The sequence below is a fragment of the Paroedura picta genome, chromosome 6, assembly GCF_049243985.1.
Source record: "Paroedura picta isolate Pp20150507F chromosome 6, Ppicta_v3.0, whole genome shotgun sequence".
Classification (NCBI taxonomy): domain Eukaryota; kingdom Metazoa; phylum Chordata; class Lepidosauria; order Squamata; family Gekkonidae; genus Paroedura; species Paroedura picta.
In genome coordinates this window covers 62646262-62658622 of record NC_135374.1, presented here as the reverse complement: position 1 = coordinate 62658622, position 12361 = coordinate 62646262, and the positions used below count along the sequence as shown (strand labels likewise).

General features: G+C 41.0%; 1 protein-coding gene across 2 annotated transcripts in view; it reads left to right on the top strand.

Annotated features, from left to right (window-relative positions):
• Nucleotides 1–10602, top strand: part of RIPK4 (receptor interacting serine/threonine kinase 4) — a 28781-nt gene extending 18179 nt beyond the window's left edge. For both annotated transcript variants that reach the window (XM_077342761.1, XM_077342760.1), the window contains exons 3-8: nucleotides 2181–2329; nucleotides 3526–3575; nucleotides 4973–5131; nucleotides 6252–6355; nucleotides 6482–6737; nucleotides 7861–10602. In XM_077342761.1, the coding sequence (XP_077198876.1) occupies nucleotides 2181–2329; nucleotides 3526–3575; nucleotides 4973–5131; nucleotides 6252–6355; nucleotides 6482–6737; nucleotides 7861–9041 (1899 nt within the window). In that variant the 3' untranslated portion in view covers nucleotides 9042–10602. The remainder of the gene's footprint in view (nucleotides 1–2180; nucleotides 2330–3525; nucleotides 3576–4972; nucleotides 5132–6251; nucleotides 6356–6481; nucleotides 6738–7860) is intronic.
• The last annotated feature ends 1759 nt before the right edge of the window (nucleotides 10603–12361 follow it).

Sequence of the window (12361 nt, the reverse complement as noted above, 5' to 3'; positions counted from 1 at the left end):
AAACTGAAGCCATTATGGGATAGGATAATATCCAGAGATTCTGGTTGTTGTTGTTGGTTTTTTTTTTGTTTTTTTGTGGGGGTCATCATCTGGACATGGAATTGGGCAGGTAGTTGTGAATTTCTTGCGTTTTGTGGGGGGTTGGACTAGATGACCCTGGAGATACCTTCTAAACCTTTGAGTCTGATTCTATAAGTAAAATAGTCTCACTTTTATACATATCCTATGTATAAGAGAAAATTATTTCCCCCCAAAGGGAAGGAACTGCTCTAGCCAGCTAAACTCGTGGAGACACCAGAGTTCTTAAGATACAGAATATCAAAGCCAATGCTGGCACATGATTGCTAAGAAGCATATGGCTGTAACGCCCCTGATGACAAGACCACTGGGTGCCTTAAGTGTAATCTGTGAGGAAAATATGTGAAGATATAAGTGCAATGCATGTGGATCATGTGAGCTTTTAATTGCCTGTACTTCAGAATTGCTGCCTTTACTATTTCTCTGGAGCTTTGTTTCTGTGTAGGTGTGTTTGTTTTCATTACTTCATAGGTATGCAAGTATTATTTTAGCTTCTGTGGGAAAGCTTGTTATATTCATGCTTGATTAACATCTTCATCAAGCTGTTCAACTGACCAGTCAGTTAAATGCTTTTTTTCTTTCCTTTTAGAAATTGTATGCTTACATTACTTGGAGGGACAAAAAGTTGATTTTAGCAGTGACTTTGGCCACTCAGCACGTAAACATGTGTTTTACATGCTTACTTCAACATAATTTGGTTTATTTACATCATTTACATACCACCATTTTTCACTGAGACTCAAAGCAGAGCTTAATTCTCAATTAATAAGATGCATGCACCTAACAGCCTAGAAACAAGGTTGCCAACTTCCAGGTGGGGTCTGGTGTTCTGGAATTACAAGTGACCTCCAGACTGCAGAGGATCGGTTTTCTTGAATAAATGGCCACTTTGGAGGACTGACTTCATGAAATTATGTACCAACAAGGAGCCAGTGTGGTGTAGCAGTTAATGCTGGACTAGGAGCTAGAAGGCCCAGGTCTGAATCCCCATTTGCCATAGAAGCTTGCTGGGTGTCCTTGGACCAGTTACTATCAGCTTAGTCTACCTTATAGAATGGTTTTCAGAATAAAGGAGAAGAGATGGATAAAATCGAACGATGTAATCCACTTTGGGTAACCAGTGTGGAGAATATCTCCTGTTAATCTGTGTTTTCTTTAATTTTTGTTGGATTACAAACATATTCCATTTATGTTACATCCATAAATTTATTTACATTATTTGCTGGCGTATAAGACTACTTTCCCCCCCTGAAAAACATGCCTCCAAGTGGGGGAATCGTCCTATACGCCGGGTGCACTTCAGTTGGGATAGACATAGTTGCCCATAGTGGCCCATAGTACTGTAATGTAATGTAACAAACTCTATATTTTGAGTGGAAATTTTGGGGGGTCGTCTTATACGCCCAATCATCTTATACACCGGCAAATACGGTAACTGCTAAACTCAGCTGAAAGTTGCATTTCTGAGTTTGCATATGTAAAGCCATGGAGATTCAAGTAATGCCACATACCTCACAGCTCTCCAGAGTGTCTTGAGGTGCAAAAATTGTTGGCAGGTGGAAGCCATATATATCATTTTGTTTAGCCAAACAAAAATATTTATTTTTTTAATAAGAGGTTTTTATTTTTAATATAACAAAATATTTCTGAGCAAAAGTATGTGGAAAATTGCCTCCCATAGCTAGCATTCATTTTGACTTGTTTGTCTTGTGTAAGCTTACATAACGTTTAAAAATCTGGTTGTCTTTGTTCTAAAATCTCAGCTAGTAAAAAATGCCTTTTCTAGAGTCTCCCAACTGTATTTCCTGGAAATAACGGTAAACTGCCATTTAAGAATTTGCCAGAGCTTTAAAAAAATTTATCATATTGATAAACCTCTATTCCTGGGCCAACTTTCTTGTGGCAGTTAACAACAAAATTTAAAACAGAACAATTAAAATAATCCCTCACCCACCCAGAGCAATACCCTTACTATAGGCGATTATCCTGGTGTTGGTGCCAGAGGTTGGTACTTAGAGGTTGTAGTAAAATTGAGTTTCTAAAAAATAAAAGTTGCAATTAAACATTATTAAAAATAATTTTCCATATGTGTCTTTTATTAGATTTCTGACTTTGGATTAGCCAAGTGCAATGGACTTTCCCATTCTCACAATCTCAGCATGGATGGACTTTGTGGCACTATTGCATACCTGCCTCCTGAGCGCATTAAAGAGAAAACTAGATATTTTGACACCAAGCATGATGTCTACAGGTCTGTAACTTTTCAACAATAACAGTGTGTAAACCTAGTATAGTTGAAGATAACTTCAGGTGCCACAGTGGATTTAGTGCAGAAAATATTGATTTTGTTGAAATGTAATTGACACTCCTCTTTATATTTGCACCTTTTGGGAGATATATTTTCATATTGTTTAGAGCAGGGGTAGTCAACCTGTGGTCCTCCAGATGTCCATAGACTAAAATTCCATGGCAGGTACTCATGGGAATTGTAGTCCATGGACATCTGGAGGACCACAGGTTGACTATCCCTGGTTTAGAGGAAGTAATATTAGAACATAGCTCCTTTTGTTATCTTGTGCCATGTCCAATACTGTCTGGTTTAATTTGCTAATATATAGTGTTTAAAGTATTGGGCAGTATCCTACTTTAGGTTGAGGAAAGCCCCCCCCCCCCAGTCTAGGGAACCTTTCTCTAACTTAATTGGCATTGGAGGAAGAGACACAGAGGGCTGCATGGGCTGGAAGAATGCTTAAGGTTTTGCTTATTGGAATGGTAGAATACAGGCTACAGTGTCAGAATGTTATAATGATGGTTCATTCAAGGCTCAACAAATGCAGTCTAGTTGGCTATCTACAAGCATGGAAGGTATAATATATGGCTGCCTCTTGCCATTAATTGGCAGTTGGTTAGTGACACTCCCTTCAACATACTTCACGTGTTTGTGTTAAGGCATTTCAATTAGAATTAGAAATATAATAATAATTAAAAAACTGTACCTTTTTGGTTGTAGAGGAAAGCGTGTGGCACAACATATGTATAATATCCTTTTCTGGGATCTGTAATATGTTCTAATCAGTGAAATACATAAGTTATAGATTAGGACTGCCAAGAATATTTTTGCACACAGTTAACTTACAAAATTCATATAGGTCATCTGGCTTTAAAAATCCATAGAGGATTGTTAAGCAGTAACAGTTAAACTGAATCTCTGTGTTCAGAGGCGGCATATTTCTCTGTGCCAGGAATACCCAGGGCAAACATAACTGTCATACTTTGTGTATTAGCTTCCAGAGACATCTGTCTAGCTAGTGTTGGAAATGCTGTGTTGGACTTGATCGATCTTGGCAGTTCTCAAGTTGCTAAGACTTGTGTTCACTCTGACATTTATTTCTGATGAGCGGCATGCCTAGAGAGCTGACAGTCTAACTATAAATGTTTGTCTTACAGTTTTTCCATTGTTATTTGGGGAGTCCTCACACAGAAGAAGCCATTTTCAGGTAAGCAAGTAAATACACATTTGCTTGAGTCATACTTGAAATGATTTCTAACAAATTTCTCCCAGATGTGTTGTGGTGAACTTGTCATGATGTGCATTTAGTACACCAAATTTCATAATGGTGTAGGTCCATAGAAACAGATTTAATAAAATGCTTTTATAAGCTTTAATAGGCATCTTGATTAAGGTTTCATAGAATCCCTGGAAGATGTCACAGTTTGCCTGAATTCCGTTTGTGTGATATACCGTTTATGCACTGGGAATTTCGCTGCCCCAGCTCCGGTGCAGGAGCACAAATTGGGGGCGGATGAAGTGCACTGGGCCAAATGCTCCCCCGTGTGGGTTCAGGAAGAGGTGGGGCAACCTGCCACAACTAAAACTCCAGCCTGCAGCCCGGCATGAAACCTCCAGTGCATAAATGGTCTTGATAATACCATCTTGTGAGAGAAGTAACTCTTCCTAGTGTGCTGAGTTACAATTGCCCAGAGAACTTAGCCAATCAAGTGGCAGTGAAGTTATGCATTTTTCATTTTAAATGGATCTGCTGAGTCTTGTACCCAGAACCAGGCTTATCAAGGCATATGTGTATCTGTAACTGCTTTGAAAATTAACACCTGCGCCTTTCAAGAACGGTTCTGAGGAAATCCCAGCCAGCATTTATGCATGCCTAGAAATGCACTAAAAAGCATCATCAGTAACCTCTGGGTCAGTAGCCAGTAATGGGGCAGTATTCTTTTGCCTTCATTGAAGCTGGTTATCAGAAGTCTTGTTAATATTTATTATTAATAATATCACTAATGTTGAATACTGTTGAATTAATGTCTACTTTCCAGTCATTGATTTTTGTGTCACTCATAAGTAGCATATTGTTCTCTCTTGTATCCTTGAAATATATCTACTCAGCCTCTTGTAGAATAAGCAGGTTAAGAAAAATAGAATGCCCTAACTCCATTGTTCTGGAAAAGTTCGACATACTATTCTCAAAATTCAATAAATGGCTTGCTAATGGTCAAGTGATATGAGGACCCAATTCAGATTGTGATCAGGCAGAAAGGAACGTCATCTGTGCACCTGCATTTATGTGTGCTGTAGGAGAAATACCCACTCCCCAGAGCCATGGCAGAGTCGCAAAATGGTGGCAAGTGATGGAAAGTTAAACCCTCCATTGTGCTGTGGCCCTGATGCAAACTGCATCCCTGCACTGGACGGGAAACTCACTCTGGATTGGAACTCCCAATATTTCATGTTGTCTTGTTTTGAGATTGGCTAAGATATATGGTTACCTGAGGTTGTTGTGGAGAGAGGGACCATAATGGGGAAGAGTAGATGGCTTAAGCTGTTACATTAGTGAGTATCATTCTGAGGGAGAGAATTATAACTTGTACTTTTCCTTTGCAGAAGACCATAACATTCTGCATATTATGGTGAAAGTAGTTAATGGTCACCGCCCAGAACTGCCAGCTCTCCCCAAATCCAGACCTCATGCATGTAATAATTTGATCAAACTGATGCAGAAGTGCTGGCAAGATGACCCTAGCAAGAGACCAACATTTCAAGGTAAATTTTTTTCCAGATCCAAATGGCTGGTGATGTAGTGAGTCAGTTCAGTGTTTAAGGCTGCATTAAACCCTTATGGTACTCTCACCAAAAACCTGTGAATTGATTTATGCAGAGCACACACACAATCCACTGTTGTGTTCAGGCAGCAGATCGGGGCACTTCCTTGCTAGAGGGAAGGCATCAGAAGAAAACCTGTCTAATCATGATTGGGTGTTGATGTAGATGTTAAAGAAGTACAGATCCAGCTTAACTCCCCAAATTGCTGCCTCGGGTGAACTTTCTAATCCATATGTCCTAGATATGCAGAATTTAGTCCAAGGCAAAACGTTAGGTGCCTTGTTTCTTTTATATCGTCAGTGTCATGCATTCACTCACACCAGTTTTAAGTTGCTCAGCTTTTTACAGCTTGTTGACAGCTGAGCCTATTAAAGATGCCTAAAACTAGCAGTGTGTTGAATATGCAGTGGAAAATGCAGTGTGGGCTTTATTCACGGCATCCCAGAGAACATTAGCTTTCACCTCATACATTTTTATTACAAATACAAATATTAATCTGACAGTTTCTGCTAAAAATAAACATAAAGACTGGTGATTGAAGGAATTCCAGTCCTGGCAGGGAGGAGGCTTTTTTCCCATCCCAGTCCACCTACTGATCTTCCCACTTTCCTAGCTCCTTGTGACTAAATTTGCAAAAGGCCATGTATCCTGTTCAGTTGTGCAACTAGCATACTTCTCCTTCACTAAGTATTATGGTTACATAATATATTTACTGTACAGAATTTCTCCACAGATATGAATATTGCATAAAGGAAGTGAAGAATATTTGGGGAACATATGGGAGGAGGAGGAGTAGTAGTGATGGTGTACCTCATGTTTTGCATTTTGATCATGGATATGAATCTGCCACTTGAAATAAGCAGTGCTACATAGAGAAGTAGGCTGACCCTACTTCCAAGCAGGAGGCAGAGTCTCCTTTTTCCAAGCACAGAACAACTGATCTTTTGCCTAGAGTCCTATATGACGCTGTTTAAAAGGAAATTGCATTAGATGGGAACTGTTCACAGCTACTGCAGCCATGCAACGTTTGTGACCATCCCTTTCTTTATGTTTCTTTAAGAAATCACTTCTGAGACAGAAGATCTTTATGAAAAACCAGAAAAAGAAAATAAGGAGATGATAGTTGAGGAGGATACAAAGAATACTCAAGAGTTGTACTCCAAGGTATGAATTTGAACATTATATGAAATAGAAAAGGGAACTGGCCTTTTTCCTGACCAACATTTGAAAAGCCAACATTGGACTCTTCCTAAAATGTGAATATTTCTTTTTTCTCATCTCCCCTTTCAGAAGCTATCTGCCTTAGGTCAGCTAAAACAAGAGTCTGATCCCACATCAGCTAAAGATTTTAGTCTCTCAGAGTTGTTATCCCAGCTGGATTCAGGAATTTCACAGTCAGAAGAACCTGAAGAACTCAGCCGCAGTGTTTCTGAATCCAGACTTGCTTCCAGTGACAAGAGACTTTCTGGGGTATCTTCTGTGGATTCGGCATTTTCTTCACGTGGTTCCCTGTCACTGTCATTTGAGAGAGAGAATTCTGGAAGTGGTAAGTATTTTATAACTATGCAAGTCAATTGGAAGATGGTTTTCCCCAACCACAAATACAAATGTGTCTCTTTGTCTCATATTCAAACACATTTTGCTATGAATGGATTTGAACAACCATTTTGAGAAATTGAGCAGAGGTAACTGAGCTGATACAAAGGGCTTTTGGGGTGGGGGAGGGCTTGATGCCAGGTTATAGCATGCTGGAGTGTTGCCCAGATGCATGCCAGTCACTGCTCATCACCTCTTTGGGGCAGCTCATGTTTCAGAGGCTTTCCAGGAACTGTTGAGCCAGGATCTTGACTGAGTTCCATAGTCTCAAAATGCCCTTTTGATTTCCTCCTTTTCATTTGTCCATGCAATTGATAGCCTGTTGAACATCATGATTCTCAAACTATGTACCTAAGAATGGGTTCAAACATTCAAAATACTTGAGAATTTTGAATAACATGAAATACTTTTTTTCATGTAGCACTTCGTCTTTTGCTAGGATGCACTACTCCATAGCATGTTTGTGTGGCCTGGGCTCTAGATGCTTTTCTCTGCAACTTTCATGATCACAAACATATTTGCAGGAATAAATTCGGGATAGTTTCTGTGGAGTGCCTGGTCATGTTGCATTGTTCTTGTGAATGTCATTTGGGTCATGTCACATGGGTGAACACTTGATCATGGGAATTGACCCCTAAGTGTTTACTTCTAGTTAGGAGTTGGAAATTTATTTAACAGGGTGTGTTCAGAGACTCCCACAAGGTCTAGGCCCACATTTGCTGCTGATTTTTCCTTTGAAATTAAATAAGACTTAAGTGCTCAAAGTACTGTCATTAAAAGCCTACTAGTCTAGATTTGTATGTGCCCACATGTACTAATTCAGTGCATGTGATCCCTGTAAGTCAAATGAAAGCTGTGCATCATAGAAGCTGGTATGCTAGTTACTCATAACATGAATATAACAATCCATATGGGGTATGCTGAAAGTCAGGGGGCAGGATTACATTTCTGAATTTTTGCTGAAATTGCCAGAAAGGGAATATGGAAACTGGAGTTTCTGTCTTTTCCGTAGGTCTAATATACATTGAAGTTTGATTATAATGGAATGTTGATGTTACCTTTTGTTTTTCCAGATATTGGGACAACTGACATCCAAAAGAGAAAGCTGAAGGAGGCCATAACATCTGGGGACACAGGCAAACTGATGAAGATCCTTCAGCCTCAGGATGTTGATCTTGTTTTAGATGGGAACTCCAGCCTTCTGCATTTGGCAGTCGAGTCAGGCCAAGAAGACTGTGTCAAGTGGCTTCTCCTGTATAATGCAGACCCCAATCTGACCAACAAGAGAGGCTCTACTCCCCTCCATGTAGCTATAGAAAAAAAGAATAAAAGCATTGTGGAGCTGCTTCTGACAAGGAAAATTAATGTGAATGCGAAAGATGAGGACCAGTGGACAGCCCTTCACTTTGCTGCCCAGAATGGTGATGAGTTTAGCACAAGAATGCTGCTTGAGAAGAATTCCTTGCTGAATGAAGTAGACTTTAAAGGGAGAGCTCCTATCCACATTGCCTGCCAGCATGGCCAAGAAAACATAGTGCGCATCTTCCTGCGAAGAGGGGTTAACATAGATATGAAAGGGAAGGATGACTGGGTGCCTCTGCATTATGCTGCCTGGCAGGGTCACCTGCCCATTGTAAAACTTTTGGCCAAGCAGCCAGGTGTCAATGTGAATGCACAGACAGCAGATGGAAGAACCCCATTGCACCTGGCAGCTCAGAGAGGGCACTACAGAGTAGCCCGTATACTTCTAGAGCTGCAGTCTGGAGTCAACATAAGAAACGTGTATCTTTACACTGCTCTCCACATAGCTGCCGACACTGGCCACACCAGCACTTCCAGGCTGCTTCTCAACCGGGGAGCAGATGTTGAGGCAGTAACTGCAGAGGGATACACTGCGCTCCACCTGGCAGCTCGCAAGGGCCACCTGTCCACTGTCAAGCTCCTCATTGAGGAAGGTGCCAATGTCCTGGCTAGGGGACCTTTGAGCAGGACAGCACTCCACCTCGCTGCCGAAAATGGATATGATGAAGTTGTAGAGGAACTTGTCAATTCAGAAACTATAAATGACCCTGATGAGGAAGGGTTGGTGGCTTTACATCTTGCAGCAAAGGGCGGACACACACATGCAGCCGAGGCTCTCTTAAAGCATGGTGCCCTTACCCATGCACAAAGCCTTGCATTTCAGACCCCATTGCAGCTGGCTAAGCAGAGTGGGCACAGTGTGATTATCATGCTTCTCAGTGAGGAGACATAAATGAGCAGATGCTGCTGACTTCGATCTTTCTAGTGAGACGTGGAGGCCCACTTTTGGGGAGGGTCCTCCTGAGTTAGGCTGCGGTACGAGTCCCTGCTAAACGTACGTGGGTGAATCTGAATTCCAGCCAAGCAGAAGCTACCTGTTGATGTAGCCATGCAATCAAGTGAACGGAATGAGCAGGGGAGCAGGGGTGAGCAGAAGCACAGTCTGCCACATTCCTGTAATGCAGAGCTAAGCAAGCCATGTATAAAGATATTGTACTTCAGCAAAGGAGGGCTTGGCTTACTCTGGTGTGAGGAGCATCTTTAAATAGGGTTAAGCAGATGCTTGTCTTTTTTTTCAATGTAGAGTCCAATATCTAATATTTCAATTTTTTTTACATTCCTACAAATAATAGGAGAGGCATAACACCACTCTAAAACATTTTTGAAATAATTTGCATATTTTAATTATGCAGAAGTCAATCTGAAAAGTTGCATTGATATGTGAAAAAGTAGTTTTAATCTGTTCTTGAAATATCAGTTTCCTAAAGCACAGGATTCGGGGTGGGGGAGGGAAGAGGAAACATGTAAAATGCTAATGTTAATGCTTCACATTTGTGTTCTCAGATGGTCACAGTTTAGCATGGTCACCATTGGCTAGTGCTTGCAATAAGCACTATAAACATCCTGATGCTATTTGGGGGGGGGGGGAGGTGGCACATACAAATTCATTTCTGAAATACAGCACCAGCTTGTGTCTATATGGGATGTGCATCAGTGAGCAGTGTCAACCCTGGAAATGTGGGCCAGTAGGCCACTTGGAGTCCACAAAAGCAGGTGGAGATCCAGGGTGGCACTCTTCATGGTCCTTGGTCTTTGTGCAGTTTGCTTTATTAGTTTTTCTCTCAGGGTCCTCAGTCATTTAGCTGATGTTGAGATCTGGTGGGCTGATGCTCTTAAAAAGATAAGCAGTTTAAGTCCTAAATGAACACTTGAGCCCACCCCCCAGATATGGATGGTGTCATGGATAGCTGTCTCTGTGTTAATGTGAATAGAAGGAAATGGAAGAACGGGTGTCTGGTGATTGAACATATAAAGCTGCCTAATACTGAATCAGACCATTGGTCTGTGAAGGTCAGCATTGTCTGTACTTGGCTGGCAGATGCACTCCAAGGGTGCAGACAGAGACCTTGCACAGCACCTACTACCTGATCGTCCTGACGAGATACTGGTGATTGAATCTGGGACTAAGCAGATGCTCTGCAAATGAGCTGTGATCCCTCCCCATGGGAAAATCATTTAAGCAATGAAAAAATATACCAGACTAGGAACTTAAGAGCAATTTTAAATAGTGTAGATTACAGAACCACGTGTACAGTAGTCTTTTGAATGAAATAACTGTGCTGACAGACTAATAAAAATATACTGTGTATATAGTATTTCAGTCCATTGTACATGGCTTTTCTACTGCAGAAAATTGAGACTCTTCAGATTTGGGTATGTTTTAATACACCTTTTTAATGTTTGTTTTCAAAGTTTGAATGTGATCTGTTTTATCAATAAAATAGTTTGTTTTACCTACTTGTCAGATGGCTTTTGATGCATACTGAACATAATTTTATTATATTTAAGAAGCAAACACACACAACAGTTTTTATTTACGTGTATGTATGCACGCCCTTCTACAAGTGCTGGGAATGAAACTTGGAATGATCTGCCAAAAGCCACCCAGTGAATCTTTCAGCAAACAAACGCCAGGTTTCAGTAGCAACTACAATGATACTTGTCCTTTGAAAACCGTCTCTTGTGTAGAATCATAGAATCATAGAGATGGAAGGGGCCATACAGGCCATCAAGTCCAACCCCCTGCTCAGCGCAGGATCAGCCCTAAGCATCCTAAAGCATCCAAGAAAAGTGTGTATCCAACCTTTGCTTGAAGACTGCCAGTGAGGGGGAATTCACCACCTCCTTAGGCAGCCTATTCCACTGCTGAACTACTCTGACTGTGAAATTTTTTTTCCTGATATCTAGCCTATATCGTTGTACTTGAAGTTTAAACCCATTACTGCATGTCCTCTCCTCTGCAGCCAACAGAAACAGCATCCTGCCCTCCTCCAAGTGACAACCTTTCAAATACTTAAAGAGGGCTATCATGTCCCCTCTTAACCTCCTTTTCTCCAGGCTGAATATTCCCAAGTCCCTCAATCTATCTTCATAGGGCTTGGTCCCTTGGCCCCAGATCATCTTCGTTGCTCTCCTTTGTACCCTTTCAATTTTATCTACGTCCTCCTTGAAGTGAGGCCTCCAGAACTGCACACAGTACTCCAGGTGTGGTCTGACCAGTGCCGTATACAATGGGACTATGACATCTTGTGATTTTGATGTGATGTCCCTGTTGATACAGCCCAAAATGGCATTCGCCTTTTTTACCGCTGCATCACACTGCCTGCTCATGTTTAGTTTACAATCCACAAGTACCCCAAGGTCTCGTTCACACATAGTGTTACCTAGAAGTGTATCCCCCATCCAGTAGGCATGCTTTTCATTTTTTTGACCCAGATGCAGAACTTTACACTTATCTTTATTAAATTGCATCTTGTTCTCATTTGCCCATTTTTCCATTGTGTTCAGATCTCGTTGAACTCTGTCTCTATTTTCCGGAGTATTTGCCAGTCCTCCCAATTTGGTGTCATCTGCAAACTTGAGTGTAGTCCAAGCATACTTGTTCTCCATGAGGGGTTAATAGTAGAATAAACACTTCCCACTTAGAAAGTCAGCTCAATCTCTCAATAGGCAAATGGATGCAGCTTTTATTGCATACTGATAGATCAAGAATATTAGCTGAGATGAACTGAATTTCTCAGTGCTGCACTATAGAGGGACGTAAGCATTCCAAAAATCAAAGTATCATCAAAGTATCACTTGTATATAAACTGTTACCTACTATGGCATCTGTTACATTTGAAGGTTTAATTCAGTATACGGAGAGGTGCCATGCTGTCGGTATGGAGGATTAAATTTCTTTTGAGAATCTTTTTCAGGCAGCCTTTCACAATTGCATGCATATGATCTACATAAGTAAGCACTTCCATACTACAACCACATGCCACCATCAAGTATTTTATGATGTCTCCAGTGCACCAGTTATTGTGAAAGGCTTCATGGATTGGCATCTGGTACCAGGCGTTTGCCATGATTTCTAGTTCTAGGGCAGGTAAAATTCCTGAGCATTTTGCTCCAGTCATCTGGTTAATTCTATGTCACCAGCTGCCTCAACAGGTTCTATGAGGGTGTTGCTATTTTAGTGTTCGCTGGTATGTGTTGGTAGCAAATGCT